General features: G+C 40.0%; 1 protein-coding gene across 3 annotated transcripts in view; it reads left to right on the top strand.

Moving 5' to 3' along the window:
• The window catches only part of Clint1 (clathrin interactor 1), a 66,626-nt gene that overhangs the window by 29,039 nt on the left and 24,346 nt on the right, over positions 1 to 13,241 (top strand). For 2 of the 3 annotated variants that reach the window (XM_008847394.2, XM_008847393.2), the window contains exons 2-5: positions 5,967 to 6,071; positions 6,612 to 6,708; positions 8,958 to 9,066; positions 9,953 to 10,117. In XM_008847394.2, coding sequence (XP_008845616.1) covers positions 5,967 to 6,071; positions 6,612 to 6,708; positions 8,958 to 9,066; positions 9,953 to 10,117 — 476 coding nt within the window. Of the gene's footprint in view, positions 1 to 3,034; positions 3,154 to 5,966; positions 6,072 to 6,611; positions 6,709 to 8,957; positions 9,067 to 9,952; positions 10,118 to 13,241 lie in introns of all 3 variants that reach the window. The other variant, XM_029570545.1, reaches the window with a different exon arrangement.

Raw genomic sequence — 13,241 nt, 5'->3', positions numbered from 1 at the left:
TCATAAATTACTAAACTGTTTCCCTAAAAACTTTCTGGTTTAAATCATCATTAGTAAGTAGCAATCAGAAAGTTGGTACCTTTAGAAAAGACTTTTAGATATATTTTAGGACAGCTTTAGACTAAGATGAAACATACTGTTTTTTGTGATTCTTAGAAATTCTGGGTGTGTGTTTGCATAAGGTTGCCTCAGATACCAATACTGAATCAGTAGTGAAACTTCCTAGAACATCAGGGGAACACTCTGTAAGCAAGGGAACAAGTATTTCCTTAATGTACTAGTTGAAATTTCAGGGTTTTGGAATGTTTTTCTTTTCTTTTTAAAACAAGGCCTTACTTTGTATAACTCAGGCTGTCCTTCACCTTGGGATCCTCCTGAGAACTAGAATTACAGGCATAGGCCACCATGCCAAGTCTGGAATGCTCATTTCTAAGCTTTAAATTTTTAGAGAAGACAACTTAGAACCAGAAGAGAAAGTATCATGTGGTATGAGTCAGTCATGCTGCTGCCCATGAGGCCCTGGATCATACTTGTCTGGCATTGAATTTACCTCTGTAATGCACTAAAATGCATCAGGTTCTTACTAGACTTTCTAGTCGGAGTTTTAATTTTTAATAAAAACACCTGGAAAGCATATAACAAAAAACAATTTGTAATTTTGTCTTGCCCCAAATCTGCTGTGCTTGGTTGGGAACAAGTTACTTATCCCAGCCTGCTACTGTGTCCCACCACGCAGCTTGGCTTGATCTCTAGTGTGGGACTGTGGTCACAGCATCATTTCTTGTGAAGAACCGGCTGAAAGAAAGCCACCCCTCCCTAGTGCTAGCAGTGAGTGTGACAGAGTCTAAGAAGTGAAATTCACAAAGTCAGACTTTATGTAACAGAGGAGGCAGCAAGCCTTGTACAGTGGGTGAAGCATTCCACCCTGCAGAAACGACTCACTGGAGAAGTAAAAACTTAGATGATTCTAAATATTGGCTTTCCTGTCACAAGAAAGAAGAGTATTAACACAATACTTGCACTTTTAATATATTCTGGGAGGTTTTCAGGAGTCTGTCAACATTGCAGTGTTCATACTTTGAAAGATAGAGTCTTCAGCTCCCAGAGTGTTGGGGGTCTTTTCTTGCAGGTTTATTTTTTTCCCACTTGCAAGAGTATTAAAAGCACGACCAGTCAGCAGTGCTCAGGAATAATTAAAATAGTTCAGTCTCCCCGCCCCCCCCTCATAATAGTACTGCACTGAACTACATTGAATGCCAGCATCAGTCAAGAGGAAACCAAGAGTTTGATACCCGAGTTTGATCCCCAGAACCCATGTGATGGAAGGAGAGAATCAGCTCCTGAAAGTTGCTCTCTCACCTGCACGTGTACTGGCTACCCTTACACTTATACACACATACATGCTCAGAGAGAGAGAGAGAAGAGAGAACGTGTAAGAGGGAATAAAATGAACTTTTCTCTTTTTTAATGAAATTTTAAAATATATTTTTGTGTGTGTAAGCATTTGCCTGCATGTATATTTGTGTACCTGGTATGTGTGCAGTGCTGGCAGAGGCCAGAAGAGGGTGACAGAGCTGCCATTACTCCGAGCTCGTTACTGTACTGAGCCGTCTCTCAGCCCTTTTCTACCCCTATTTTGTTGTTGTTTACTCTGTATGAGTATCTGCCTGCATGTATGGATATGTGCTATGTGTGTGTCTGGTACCCAAAGAGTTGGAGTCCCTGGAACTGGAGTTAAAGACAGTTGTAAGCTGTCATATGGGTGCTGGAAATCAAACCCAGGTCTTCAGGAGCAGCCAGTGCTCTTGAACTGGTGAGCCACCTCCAGCCCCTTAATGGTTTTTCTTGGTACAGATAAGAAGAGGCATTGGCACTGTAAGTAAAAGCCTCATGTTAACTTTTCCTTTTGTGTAGTTCTGCCTCTATGTTCTGGACCCAAATTTGGCAAGGAAAATAACTTGGTCTTCTACCTATATCCAGTGGCCCAGTAAGAGAAAAATGGGGACTAAAGAACAGGGCCACTGTTACCAGTGTGCAGACTGAACTCCACCTGTGAGATTGAGGTAGCTCTGTGCACTTAGCCATGGCCCCTACAGAGCCGGAGAAATGCAGTCTAGCCCTTGGGGTTGTGTTAGAGATGGGTGAGTGGAGTGGTGATGCAGAGTGGACTGTTGGGGTTCTTAGTTCTGTCCCGAGGTTGACGCTGGCAGTCAGCAAGTGTGGAGGAGGGAGGCCGGAGGAGCAGTGAGCAGGTTAACTAAGTGAGCCGCGGTGGCTGTATTCCCAGGTTCTAGCAGTGGCTCAAAATTCCTTTTTAGGAGAATCCCCAAAGCATAAGAACTTTTGCGTGTTCTTCCCACGATCCTCACCTCTCGCCTTTTCTCTTTAGTCCATTGGTAGACTCCCTTCAGTTTTGGTATTACTAAAATTAGCCAGCTGCACTGCTGATCTACCCCGTCGTCATTACTGTACATTCCAGCAGTGTGATCTTGATCCTTTATGTGTTGCAGAAACCAGCTCTGCTGGTCACTGACTTATCAAGATTCCTGTTTAAGCAAAGAGAAACCTGTTCTCAGTAGCTTAGAGCATGTGTAGAGGCTCGTTTGGTACTTTCTGGTGCTTGTTAGATTGTTTTCAAAATTACACATGGTACTTAATGTTGCTGAAGAATTGTCAAAAATGCTGCAGCACTTCTTTTGATTGTTTTTGTTTTCTTTGTTCTTTTGAGGCAGTCTCCCCCTGCAGCCCTGGCTGGCCTGGAACTCACTGTGTAGACCAGGGTGGCCTCAGTCTCACAGAGCGGCGTCCGCCTGCCTCTGCCTCCCCAGTGCAGGGATTGAAGGTGTGCCCACCTGCAGCAGCAGTTCTTAAAGTTATTTTTCTTTGGACCCCCCCCCCCCATTATGTTTTCATGTCTGTCTGTGTCTTGAAGAATTAAATACATGTGAAGCTCTGGTGGTAATTCCCAGAAACATTTAAGATTGTGACGGGGAGTTTTCCACAACTTTCCCCCAAGATGGCTTCTTTACAGCAGTGGACAGCGGAGATCACCGGAAAGCTTTGGTGGCCGCCTTCAGTGAGAGACAGTGCCAGGAGGGAGCTTCCTTCAGCTGTGAGCGGAAGCTGTGGTCGTAGTTCACACTACGTGAACAGGTATTTAAGCTGGGGATCTCAGTTTCCTGTTGCTAGAGCCCAGAAACTGTTTGGAAATGTAGTCTAAGTGCGCTGAAACTTGGCTGCTATCCTCTAATTTTGTTAGTGCAGTAGATTCTAGACCTTTTGTCTCGATTTTCTCTTAAAAACCGGTTAGCGAGCTCCCTCTAGTGTCTAAAATCGTCATTTTTTAGCTGTTTCCGTTGGGCCTAAGAAGCTTTAAAAATTAAACTACCTGAAAATACATTAATTTTTTTTCCCTCAGTTTGGGGGGCGGGGTTCCTTTTTTAAAATGTTCCTGGTGTTATGCATAGGGCCTATATTCAGGGCAACACAAAACACAAGAAAGGAAGGGTCAAAATGTCCCTTTTACCTTTTAAGAAACTTATTTTTCAAATGATATGGAAGAGGTCAAACTCTGCAATGTTGTTTGGTTTTGTTTTAGACTACTGTTGTTGCTGAATTGAGTGAAGCTTAAAAACACTTTGTTTTGGAATTTTTTTATATTATCAGATCTCATCTTGGAAAAGCCCTTTGCAGTTTCTGAAAGCAACAGTTTTACTAGAAATTGGCTTAAAATAGAGCCTGCTTCCCTTCTTGAAGTACTGTCTCTGTGCTGTTACTCTGGTTGCCATATCTATCTGTGGATGTTCTTTATAACATATTGTGTGTTTTAATAGCTCCTCTTGTTTTTCAGCTAAGGAAAGGAGGGAATTCTTAAATTGCTGGCTCTCTGCCCCCTCTCCTAAACACACAGCACTCCAGCACACAGGCCTTCAGCTAAGAGCCTTTGAAGGGTTACAGAAACAGGACCTTTCTCTTTTGACTGTGAGCCTTCCTTTATGGCTAGAACAAGGATAGTAGTGTTCCAAAAGCTACAGAATGTCTGAAAGCTGGTAAAAATGTCTCATGTACGTGGAGTGGAGATTAACTCTTTTCATCTTGTTCTTCAACAAGTCAAACAATGCAGGCATTTCAATGCATCCTCTGTAATGAAATGCTAGGGAGAATTATAGTCCAGATCGGTACTGTCCATTTTCACAACTGCATTTAGACACTTCACCTGACTAAGCTGTACCGTCTTCATCCACCAGGATAAACCCAAGTGTTCTGAAATTCATCTTTTTGTGCTATCTTAAATTGCAAAACTGGTTTTAGCTGCCCTGGCTTTATTTTGTTCCATTGTTGATAAAATGGGGGAAGGGCTGCTCTAATATATTTATACAGTATTATCAACAGAATTGTTAGCAGATTTTTATTAAAATTCATTAGTAGTCCTAAATGTCAAAGGGGCAGTAGAAATTGTGGGTTTATTTTACTCCCAAGGAAATACTTTGTACTAGTAAATAGTGTAGGAGGGATTTGAGAGAAAAACACTAGGATTTCATTTTTCTTAGTGAAACAGTGTTCTGTATGTCAGTCTAGAAGCCAGATTGTTTGCTTAGTGACTCTGCAGCTTGTATGTATATGCATACCTATGTAAGTATGCATCCAAATCTGTTTATCAATGTCTTCCCTAAAGCTAAAGAAGTTTATACTTCTTTACATTTAAGAGATTTGAGTGACAGTTTTAATCACGTTTTCCTTCGTTAGAAAATAACTTTTTAAAAGTTATGCTGACTTTTTAAAAGCCGCATAGTGTGGGGTGGGGGACATGCCTGATCTGAGTAATAGGTACCAAAACCCGATTTTTTTCACTATTTCTGAGGTTTAATTTTGAGTAGAAGATTTGAATGCTGCATTCACAGGCATCTATTACAACAGTTGCTCCGGAGTAATTAGAGTCTTCGATGTCAGAGGAATACTATACTGTGTCACGTTTTTTAAAGTTTTCTTTATTCTCAGAACGTCTCTGATTCCTTCAATTCACATACATGACAAAGTATACTTTAACAAACATTTTGCAGTCTCATATCTTAATCTCCAAAGCATGCTTGTTGAAGACAAATCTTTCTTACTAGAAGATGGTTTATGTGTTCTGTAACCACAGCTAGAATGTATTGAACACTTGCTCTATGTCAAGCCCTGAGCTAGACACCATCCAAAGTGCTGCCCTTTGAGGTAGTTTCTTCCCATTATACATTTGAGGAAATTAAGACAAAGCAGTTTTGCCAGAGGTCACAAAATGTGAGGAGAATCAGATCTTTCTGACTTCTACATTCTTGACAATATTGTAGAAGCCTTAAGGAAAAGTTAAATATACGAGTCTCTTAGTGGAATATTATGCAGTTGATAAAAGTGTGGGGTTTACAATGACCATATAATTGACATAGGAAATATTTGATGTGTAGCAAATGAGGAAAACAATCAAGTAAATTACAATTACAAGTAAATGTTCATGATAGTTCTAAACATTTGTAGAATATTATCTTTGATTTGTCATTTCTTTATAGAAATGTGATACAGATAAGGTTCAGCTCTTACATGATTATGTGTAATAGAATAGAATTTGTGTAAACAAGAAGCATAAGTCTTGAACCAAATCTGGTCAGGAAACTGACAACTTAGTTCCATGGTAAACTCTAGCACGTTCAGTTTCCCTTTTAATTTGACCCAAAGCCATTTTCACTGAACTTAAGCCAGTGTTAATGTAATCTCTCGTCTATATTCCTGAAGGCTAATGGAATAGTAAAGTCTTGAAGATAAATGTGTTATATGGTGTCTTTGGGGTAGCTTGTGTGCTGACACTGTCTTCCTCCGCTGCTGAGGTAGCTCATTAGGACACCCAGTAGTATCATGATTAAGTTTTCATGTGTTGCTCAGTTTTGATGCTAATCTTTGTGCGTATATGCATGCATTTTTTTTCTCTGCAGCACCAATGTGGTTATGAATTATTCAGAGATTGAGTCTAAGGTTCGAGAAGCAACGAATGATGATCCTTGGGGACCTTCTGGGCAACTCATGGGAGAGATTGCCAAGTAAGTGATAATTTGACTCAGCAGTGCATAAAGAATCAAAGTACCTTTACAGAGAAATGTGAGATTTGCTTTCACTTTTAAACTGTTTAACTGCCAAATGCACATTTTGCATAATCCATTCAGATAATAATGTGGAAAGTTTTATATACGGTCCATTCCTTCTAAAAGTTAGCTTTCAAAACGTTTGTCAGTCAAGTTTAGATGCTTACTGTAGCTTACCATGCCAATTTTGAAGAGTACATAGAAAATATTTGGAATAAAATTGCAGAATGTTTTCCTGATGAAGATCTGGGGTACTATGGCAGTGAACGAAAAGTTTGCCGAGCATGATCACGCTTACAGATTACTAGGGCTTATTGATGTGTTAGGTCTTGTATAAAATATATAAAAGCCTTTTTTAGGAAGACTGTCATCTAAATTTCCTGAATTATAAGCTTATTTTTTAAGCACTTTGGGCAGTAATGACTTAGAGCATGCCTGCCATCTACTGTCAAAGTTAACGTACTGCATGTGCTTAAGGAAAATTATCCTTTTTTTCAGAGCCACATTTATGTATGAACAATTTCCCGAACTTATGAACATGCTTTGGTCTCGAATGTTAAAAGACAACAAAAAGAATTGGAGAAGAGTTTATAAGGTATGATTATAAGCCTACTTGAACGACATGTTGAAAACTAATGGTTGAAATTTAAGGCAGACCTATAGAAGTGATTTCGAAGTACATTAAAGCCCAAATGGAGTATTCTGAAAGACACAATGGAAGTTTTTTGTTTTTTTTTTCTAGTTTTCATAGACAGCTCTCACTGAAAACTGTTTAAAACTTGTGTTCTTGAGGGCTGGAGAGATGGCTCAGCAGTTAAGAGCACTGACTGCTCTTGCATAGGACCCGGGTTCTATTCCCAGCACCCACATGGCAGCTAACAACTGTCCTAACTCCAGTTCCAGGGTATCCGACGCCCTCTTCTGACCTCTGTGGGCATTTCAGGCCTTGGGTGTACCTACCTACATGAAGACAATACACTCATACACATTAAAAACACAAAACTTGTGTTCTTTATTTGTTAAAAGTTTTCCTACTAAAGATCCACTTAATGTGTTTCAAAGTACTGAACCTCAAATCATATGCATGTTTAATATATACATATTTGAGATAAACCCCAGTCTAATATGGTTTGTCATCTCTGCATAAAACTTGGCCTAATTTATAGTGGTATTAGAATAGAATTCAGCACCCTAAGAGAGATAATTGGGGATTTCAAAATGTACAGACTTTCTAACATTTTGAGTGTATGAATGTGCTTTTTTGTTTGTTCATTTCGGGGGGGTGTTGTTTTTTGTTTTTCTTTTTTTGTGTGAATGTGCTTTTTGTCAGATCCTTTTATTTAGTTTTGGTACATTTCTAAAGTTGATCATCTGTCTTCATATTTTCTTGCTCCTCAAAACTTATTTTCCAAAGCATGTATGCTAAATTAATATTTATATTTGAAGCATATTTGGGCATTTTGTCTTCAGGATTAAAAAAATTTATGTTTTAGGCATGTGAGCGCGGGTGTGTGTGTACACGCACGTGTGTACATGTTCAAATGTGTGTGGAGGCCACAGATTTTACATCGAGTGTCTTCTTCTGTCACACTGGACTTTATCTCCTGAGGCAAGGCCACTCCCTGAACCCAGAGCTCTGACTCAGCTGGTGTAGCTAGCCAGCTTGTCCCAGGCATGTCATCTCCTGAGCACTAGAATTACACAGCACTAGCAGCCACACCTGCCCAGCTTGTATGTGGGTTCAGGGGAGCTGAGCTCCCATCCTCATGCTTGCATGGTAAGCCCTTTACCCACTGAGCTTTCCCAGCCCCAATTCTGTGCTTTTTATATTGTTTCTTAAGATCTTTCTTGGAATATCTGTAAATTATATAATGTTCTTTAAAAATCAGTAATCTTAAATCATTGGCTATACTCCTTTTTCAAAAACAAATCACTAAATCTAGATGTGATGTGTGCCTGCCTCTACTCTTAGCACTGGGGAGACCGAGGCAGGAGGACTACTGTGAGGTAGAGGCTAGCCTTTCCCGTATCACAAATTCCAGGCCAGCCAGGGCTATAGGGTGGGGAAAGACCCTCAAAAACCACCCCCAAAGTAGAAATCATCTACTAGTAGAATGATGGTTTTTAGACCTCAGTTTTATGAACTTCCACAGAGATTGCATCTCATCATCTTTAATGAAGTTTGTTTCAAGTGAGGTTCATTTCCGAATGTAGACTTGAGAATAGTTTTCATTGTGTTCACAGAGTTGTGCAAGAGTCACCACTGACTAATTCTAAAAAAGTTTCATCATTTCATATCACTTCATAAGGAAACCACTTCCCCATTAGCAGTCATTTGAAGTTTACATTTTAGTGAAGTTTTCTGAAACACTTGAGCTTTTCCTTTTGTTGGCAGATTATTTGAAACAAAAGCCACATCATTAACCTCAGAATTAAATTTTATATGAGGAGAATGCTGTGGGATTGTGTAATTACCAGATAATTCTTGTGCTGTTTCTAATACTTCACAGTTCTGTCATGCCCAGATAAATAAAAGCTGAGCCACTCCAGAGCCTCGTAGTTTATGTGAGTCATGCACTTACTGTTGAGCATCAGAATTGCTGATTCTTAAAATCTAGGAGTATATTGAATAGCTTGTAATTATTTACTGTACTTGATGGCAGAGGACTTCAAATTGATAAGTTCAGACTGTGTATCTAATATCTTAACTAAAAGGTCAAGGAACACTCCCCACTACTCTGAAGTTTTTAATCTGGTAATACTGTAATTTTTTTAAAAAAACGTGTACCAAAGCTCGTCCAGAACTTATTTCATTAAATCATTTGGTGCTTTATCTTTTTTCAGTCGCTGCTGCTCCTAGCTTACCTCATAAGAAATGGATCAGAGCGTGTTGTTACAAGTGCCAGAGAACACATTTATGATTTGCGATCCCTGGAAAATTACCACTTTGTAGGTGAGCAGTAGAAAAACCTTATAAGCAAATTAAAACAGTAGTTGGAGTTGTCAGTCACCTGAACTCGCTTAGAAGCTTCTCTGCTCTAATTAGAATGTGACTGTTGCTAGTTGTGTGACGAGTGCAGAATCCAAGACGTGGGGCCCTAGAGTATTAATTAGTGAAGACAAGAACTTGCAGAAAGGACTGGCTAATAACAACAGAACCAGCACAACATGAGCGTTCGGGTTTTTATTAAAATATGCACTGGAGACTGGTCCCCTGTGGTGTCCATAAAGGAATAGCTTTAATCATATGGGAAGAAAAGGTTAGAGCTCCGAAACACACACATCTGTTTGAAGCTGGATTCCCCTCCCACCAGATATTTACTGTGCAAAGGCAGCAAGGCCAGAGTGTGTTTTGAATGTGAAAGAGGCTACAGAATGAAGTCTTTTCATTTTGTAGCCTGCCCTAGTTGAAACTACTATAAAATTTCAGTTTTTTAGCTATACTAAGTCCTCATAATTAGTGATCTGAAACTTGTATTGAGGAAATCAAGACACTTGGGGTGCTTTTTAATCATCAAAATGTTGAAGTGGTTCATGTTTCATTTTGTTAAGATGTTATAGAAAACATTTATGGTTATATTTATTTTGTAAGGTCACCATTAATAATCCTTTTTGTGGTCTTTAGTCTTGTGTAGTACTATTGTCTAAGGTCTTTAAGTCAAAATTGCATTTCAAAACTTAGAATTTGCCAAAGAGGAAATGGCAAATTTAAACACCACAAACTGCCTCAAATTTTTTTTTTAATATTGAAGTAATTTTTGTAGCTGTTTTTGATTTGTCTGAGTTTGTACATACTAAGTGAGTTCTTAAGGTTTGATTTCTCCCTTACTGTCATCAAGATGAACATGGCAAGGATCAAGGTATAAACATTCGCCAGAAGGTGAAGGAACTGGTTGAATTTGCGCAGGACGACGACAGGCTTCGGGAAGAGCGAAAGAAAGCCAAGAAGAACAAGGACAAATATGTCGGGGTTTCCTCAGACAGCGTTGGCGGATTCCGATACAGTGAGTATGCCAGCAGGCTGACCCCACCACAGCTCAGCCTTGGATGTGTTTTAAGAATTGTTGAAACACCAAACATAGAAATGCTATTTGCTTATTTGTGTATTTATTGATTTTTAGGAATACACAGAATACTAAAATTTACCTAATATTATTTTGATTTCTATTCACCCGGATCTTGGGAATTTTTCTATTTTTACTGTGGGTTAAAAAATAATTTTAGACAGGCATGGTGGCGCATGCCTTTAGTCCCAGCACTTGGGAGGCAAAGGCAGGTAGATTTCTGTGAGTTCAAGGCCAGCCTGGTCTACATAGTGAGTTCAAGGCCAGCCTGGTCTACATAGTGAGTTCCAGGCTAGCTGGAGCTACAGGGAAACCCTGTCTCATAAAGACAATAATAATAATAATTTTAACTTTAATGGCTAATTAGATAAAGGCAAACTTGAGTTAATGCACAGATAATAAAGTGGATGCATACTCCTCCTCTTAGGGTTAGATCCTTTTTTAAAAAAGATATGTTTTTATTTTATGCTGTGTATGGGTGTTTTGCTTGCTTACATGTATGTATATACACCACCCTTTCGGGGGGGGGGCGCTTACACCTGGTACCTTTGGAGGTCAGAAAAGGAGGTCAGAGCCCCATGGAACTGGAGTTACAGGTGGTTGTTAGCTGCCATGAGGCTACTGGGAACTGAACCCAGGTCTCTGCAAGAGCAGCCAGTGCTCTTAACTGCTGAACCCTCCCTCCAGCCCAGGGTTAGCATTCTTAAAGAAGTTCTTCTGACAGTTTAGAGCATGAAAATGAAGTTTTCCCAACAGAATCTGGGACCCAGAACAGTACATTTCCTGTTGGTTAACAAAGCTTTCACCCTCTTCCCTTATTTAAACAGTGTATAACCTGGAAAATGATGACGAACAACACTTCAGTTTTTCTTGTGGCTCTGCCATTGCTTAGTTGCTCATACACGTTGAAGAGTAGCAATTTAGATGGCAGGTGTGGTGATGCGCACCTGTAATCCTGGCTCTTGGGACCCTAAAGTAGGAGGATAGTGAGCTTGAGGCCAGTCTTGGCTACACAGCACGACCCTGTTCCCCATACCTCCCCAAAAGGCAAACTGACTTTAGAGAATGTTATACTTGTATCTGTTGTCTTTAATAGTAATTTAGTATGATGCCCACCTTGCCTTTTTTTAAATCTGTTTTCGTGGTTTCTTCTAAATTTACTTCTTTTTAGTCCATTGCTTTTTTTTTTAAAAGCTATGGGTGATCCCAGGGCCTCACCTGGGCTGGGCAAACACTGTATGACTGGGCTATCCTCATCCCTTTCTTCATTTTGAGTCTAGCTCTCCTTAAGTTGTTCAGCCTGACTTTAAAATCTAAGACCTTCTTGCCTCAGCCTAAATACCTTGGGATCACAGATATGCATCACCACATCCTGCTCCACAGTGTCTTAAATTAGCAGTCACTTCTGATTTAGTACATAGTCCTGTTGTTGCTCATTCATTCTCAGTATTGGGGTGAACCCAGCACCCCTTGTGTGCTGGGCCTTCTGTCTGAGCTGCGTTTCCCAGCTCCTACAGCACGTTTTAAAATCCTTAAATTATTTTTAAAATATTTAGATTTATTTTTATTTTATATGTATGAGTGTTTTGCCTGCATGTATGTAAGTGTACCATGTGTGTTCATTGCCCTTGGAGGTCAAAAGAGGGCATTGGATCCCCTGGAACTAGAGTTAGGGACAGTTGTTAGCTGCCATATGGGTGCTGGGAACTGAACCTGGGTCCTCTGCAAAGAGCAGCCAGGGCTCTTAACCACCGAATCACCTGTGTAGCCCTCAAATCCTTAACCTCTTACTGAAAAATTTAATCTTAAAGTTTTAGCAGGCAGTTTAGTAAAATGAGCACTTTCACAGGGGACACGAATACAATGCATTTTACCCTGTGCATGAGTTCAGAATAAAGCTCCCTCAGCTGCCTTTGTTCTGTTTCTTGTTGCCCTTTCTCAGTACTTTTCAACCTGATTTGCTTTTCAGCGTTTTCTGATTTTCAATCCTCGTGTGATTTCTCTGTAGCCCACACCTGCTTTTGAAGTTGGATTTGGACATGGAAATGGGAGGTTTCTTTCTGTGTCCATAATTCTTAGGTCTCCACTGAGTTCCTCTAGGCAGTGACTAAAGCAAATTGTGGCATTTTGAGTGTTTCTTCATTATCATGATCTTTTCTTGGCTCCCAAATTCACAGAGGTTCTCCAGCCTTATCAATACGGGTTTCTGTTTCTGACTGGTCTGCAGCATCTTCACTTTTCACAACTGCTCGGAGTACTTTGCAATTCAAATGCTTTCTCCTGCCTTAACATCCATTAAATTTTGAATTTTCTAGTTTGATGCCAAAGAATGAGTCCTTTCAGACAGTTAGGACATGTAGTCAGAGTTCCTTTAGGGAAATGTAGAATTCAGTTTGGAGTGCCTCTTGAGATTGTGACTCAAGGTTTTGCCCAGGATGGCCTTGATCTCCTGGTCTTAAATGTTCCCCTGCCTCAGCTCCACTCGAGAGTAGTTTAGAGATCACCCTCCTGCCTCTATGTCCAGCTAGCTTGTTTGTCCTGCTCTGATGTTGATGTTCACTCTCCCCTCATACCTCCTCCCTCTTCCTCCCATCCCCTCACCCTTTTTCCTTGCCCTTTTTCCCTTCTCTTTTTCTTTCTTTTGAAGCGTGGTCTGTGGCTTAGGCCGTCCTGGAATTTACAGTCCTGCTGCTCCCATCCCCGTAATGTTGGGATTCCAGGCATGTGCCGCCACATCTAGTTTCACTTTTTATTTTTTCAGACATCGCTGTTGGTTGATATTTTTCTAAAAATTATAACAGGAGCAAAATATAATTTATTAAGTGACTTTTGTGGTCTTTTTGAGACAGGGGTTTCCTGTAGCCCCAATTGGCTGGAACCAGCTGGCCTCAATCTCACAAAGATCTGCCAGCCTCTGCCTCCTGAGTGCTGGAATTAAAGGCATGTACTACCACACCTGGCTTTTAAATGACTTTTGCAAAACAAATTTCCATTTTTCCTTTACTTATAGTGTATTGACTTTTGTATTTTCCACTCCTATTTACAACAGTTTTTTTTTTTTTTT

The sequence above is a fragment of the Nannospalax galili genome, unplaced genomic scaffold (assembly GCF_000622305.1).
Source record: "Nannospalax galili isolate Female #2095 unplaced genomic scaffold, S.galili_v1.0 scaffold983, whole genome shotgun sequence".
Taxonomy (NCBI): Eukaryota; Metazoa; Chordata; class Mammalia; order Rodentia; family Spalacidae; genus Nannospalax; species Nannospalax galili.
This window is presented reverse-complemented; position numbering and strand designations above follow the sequence as displayed.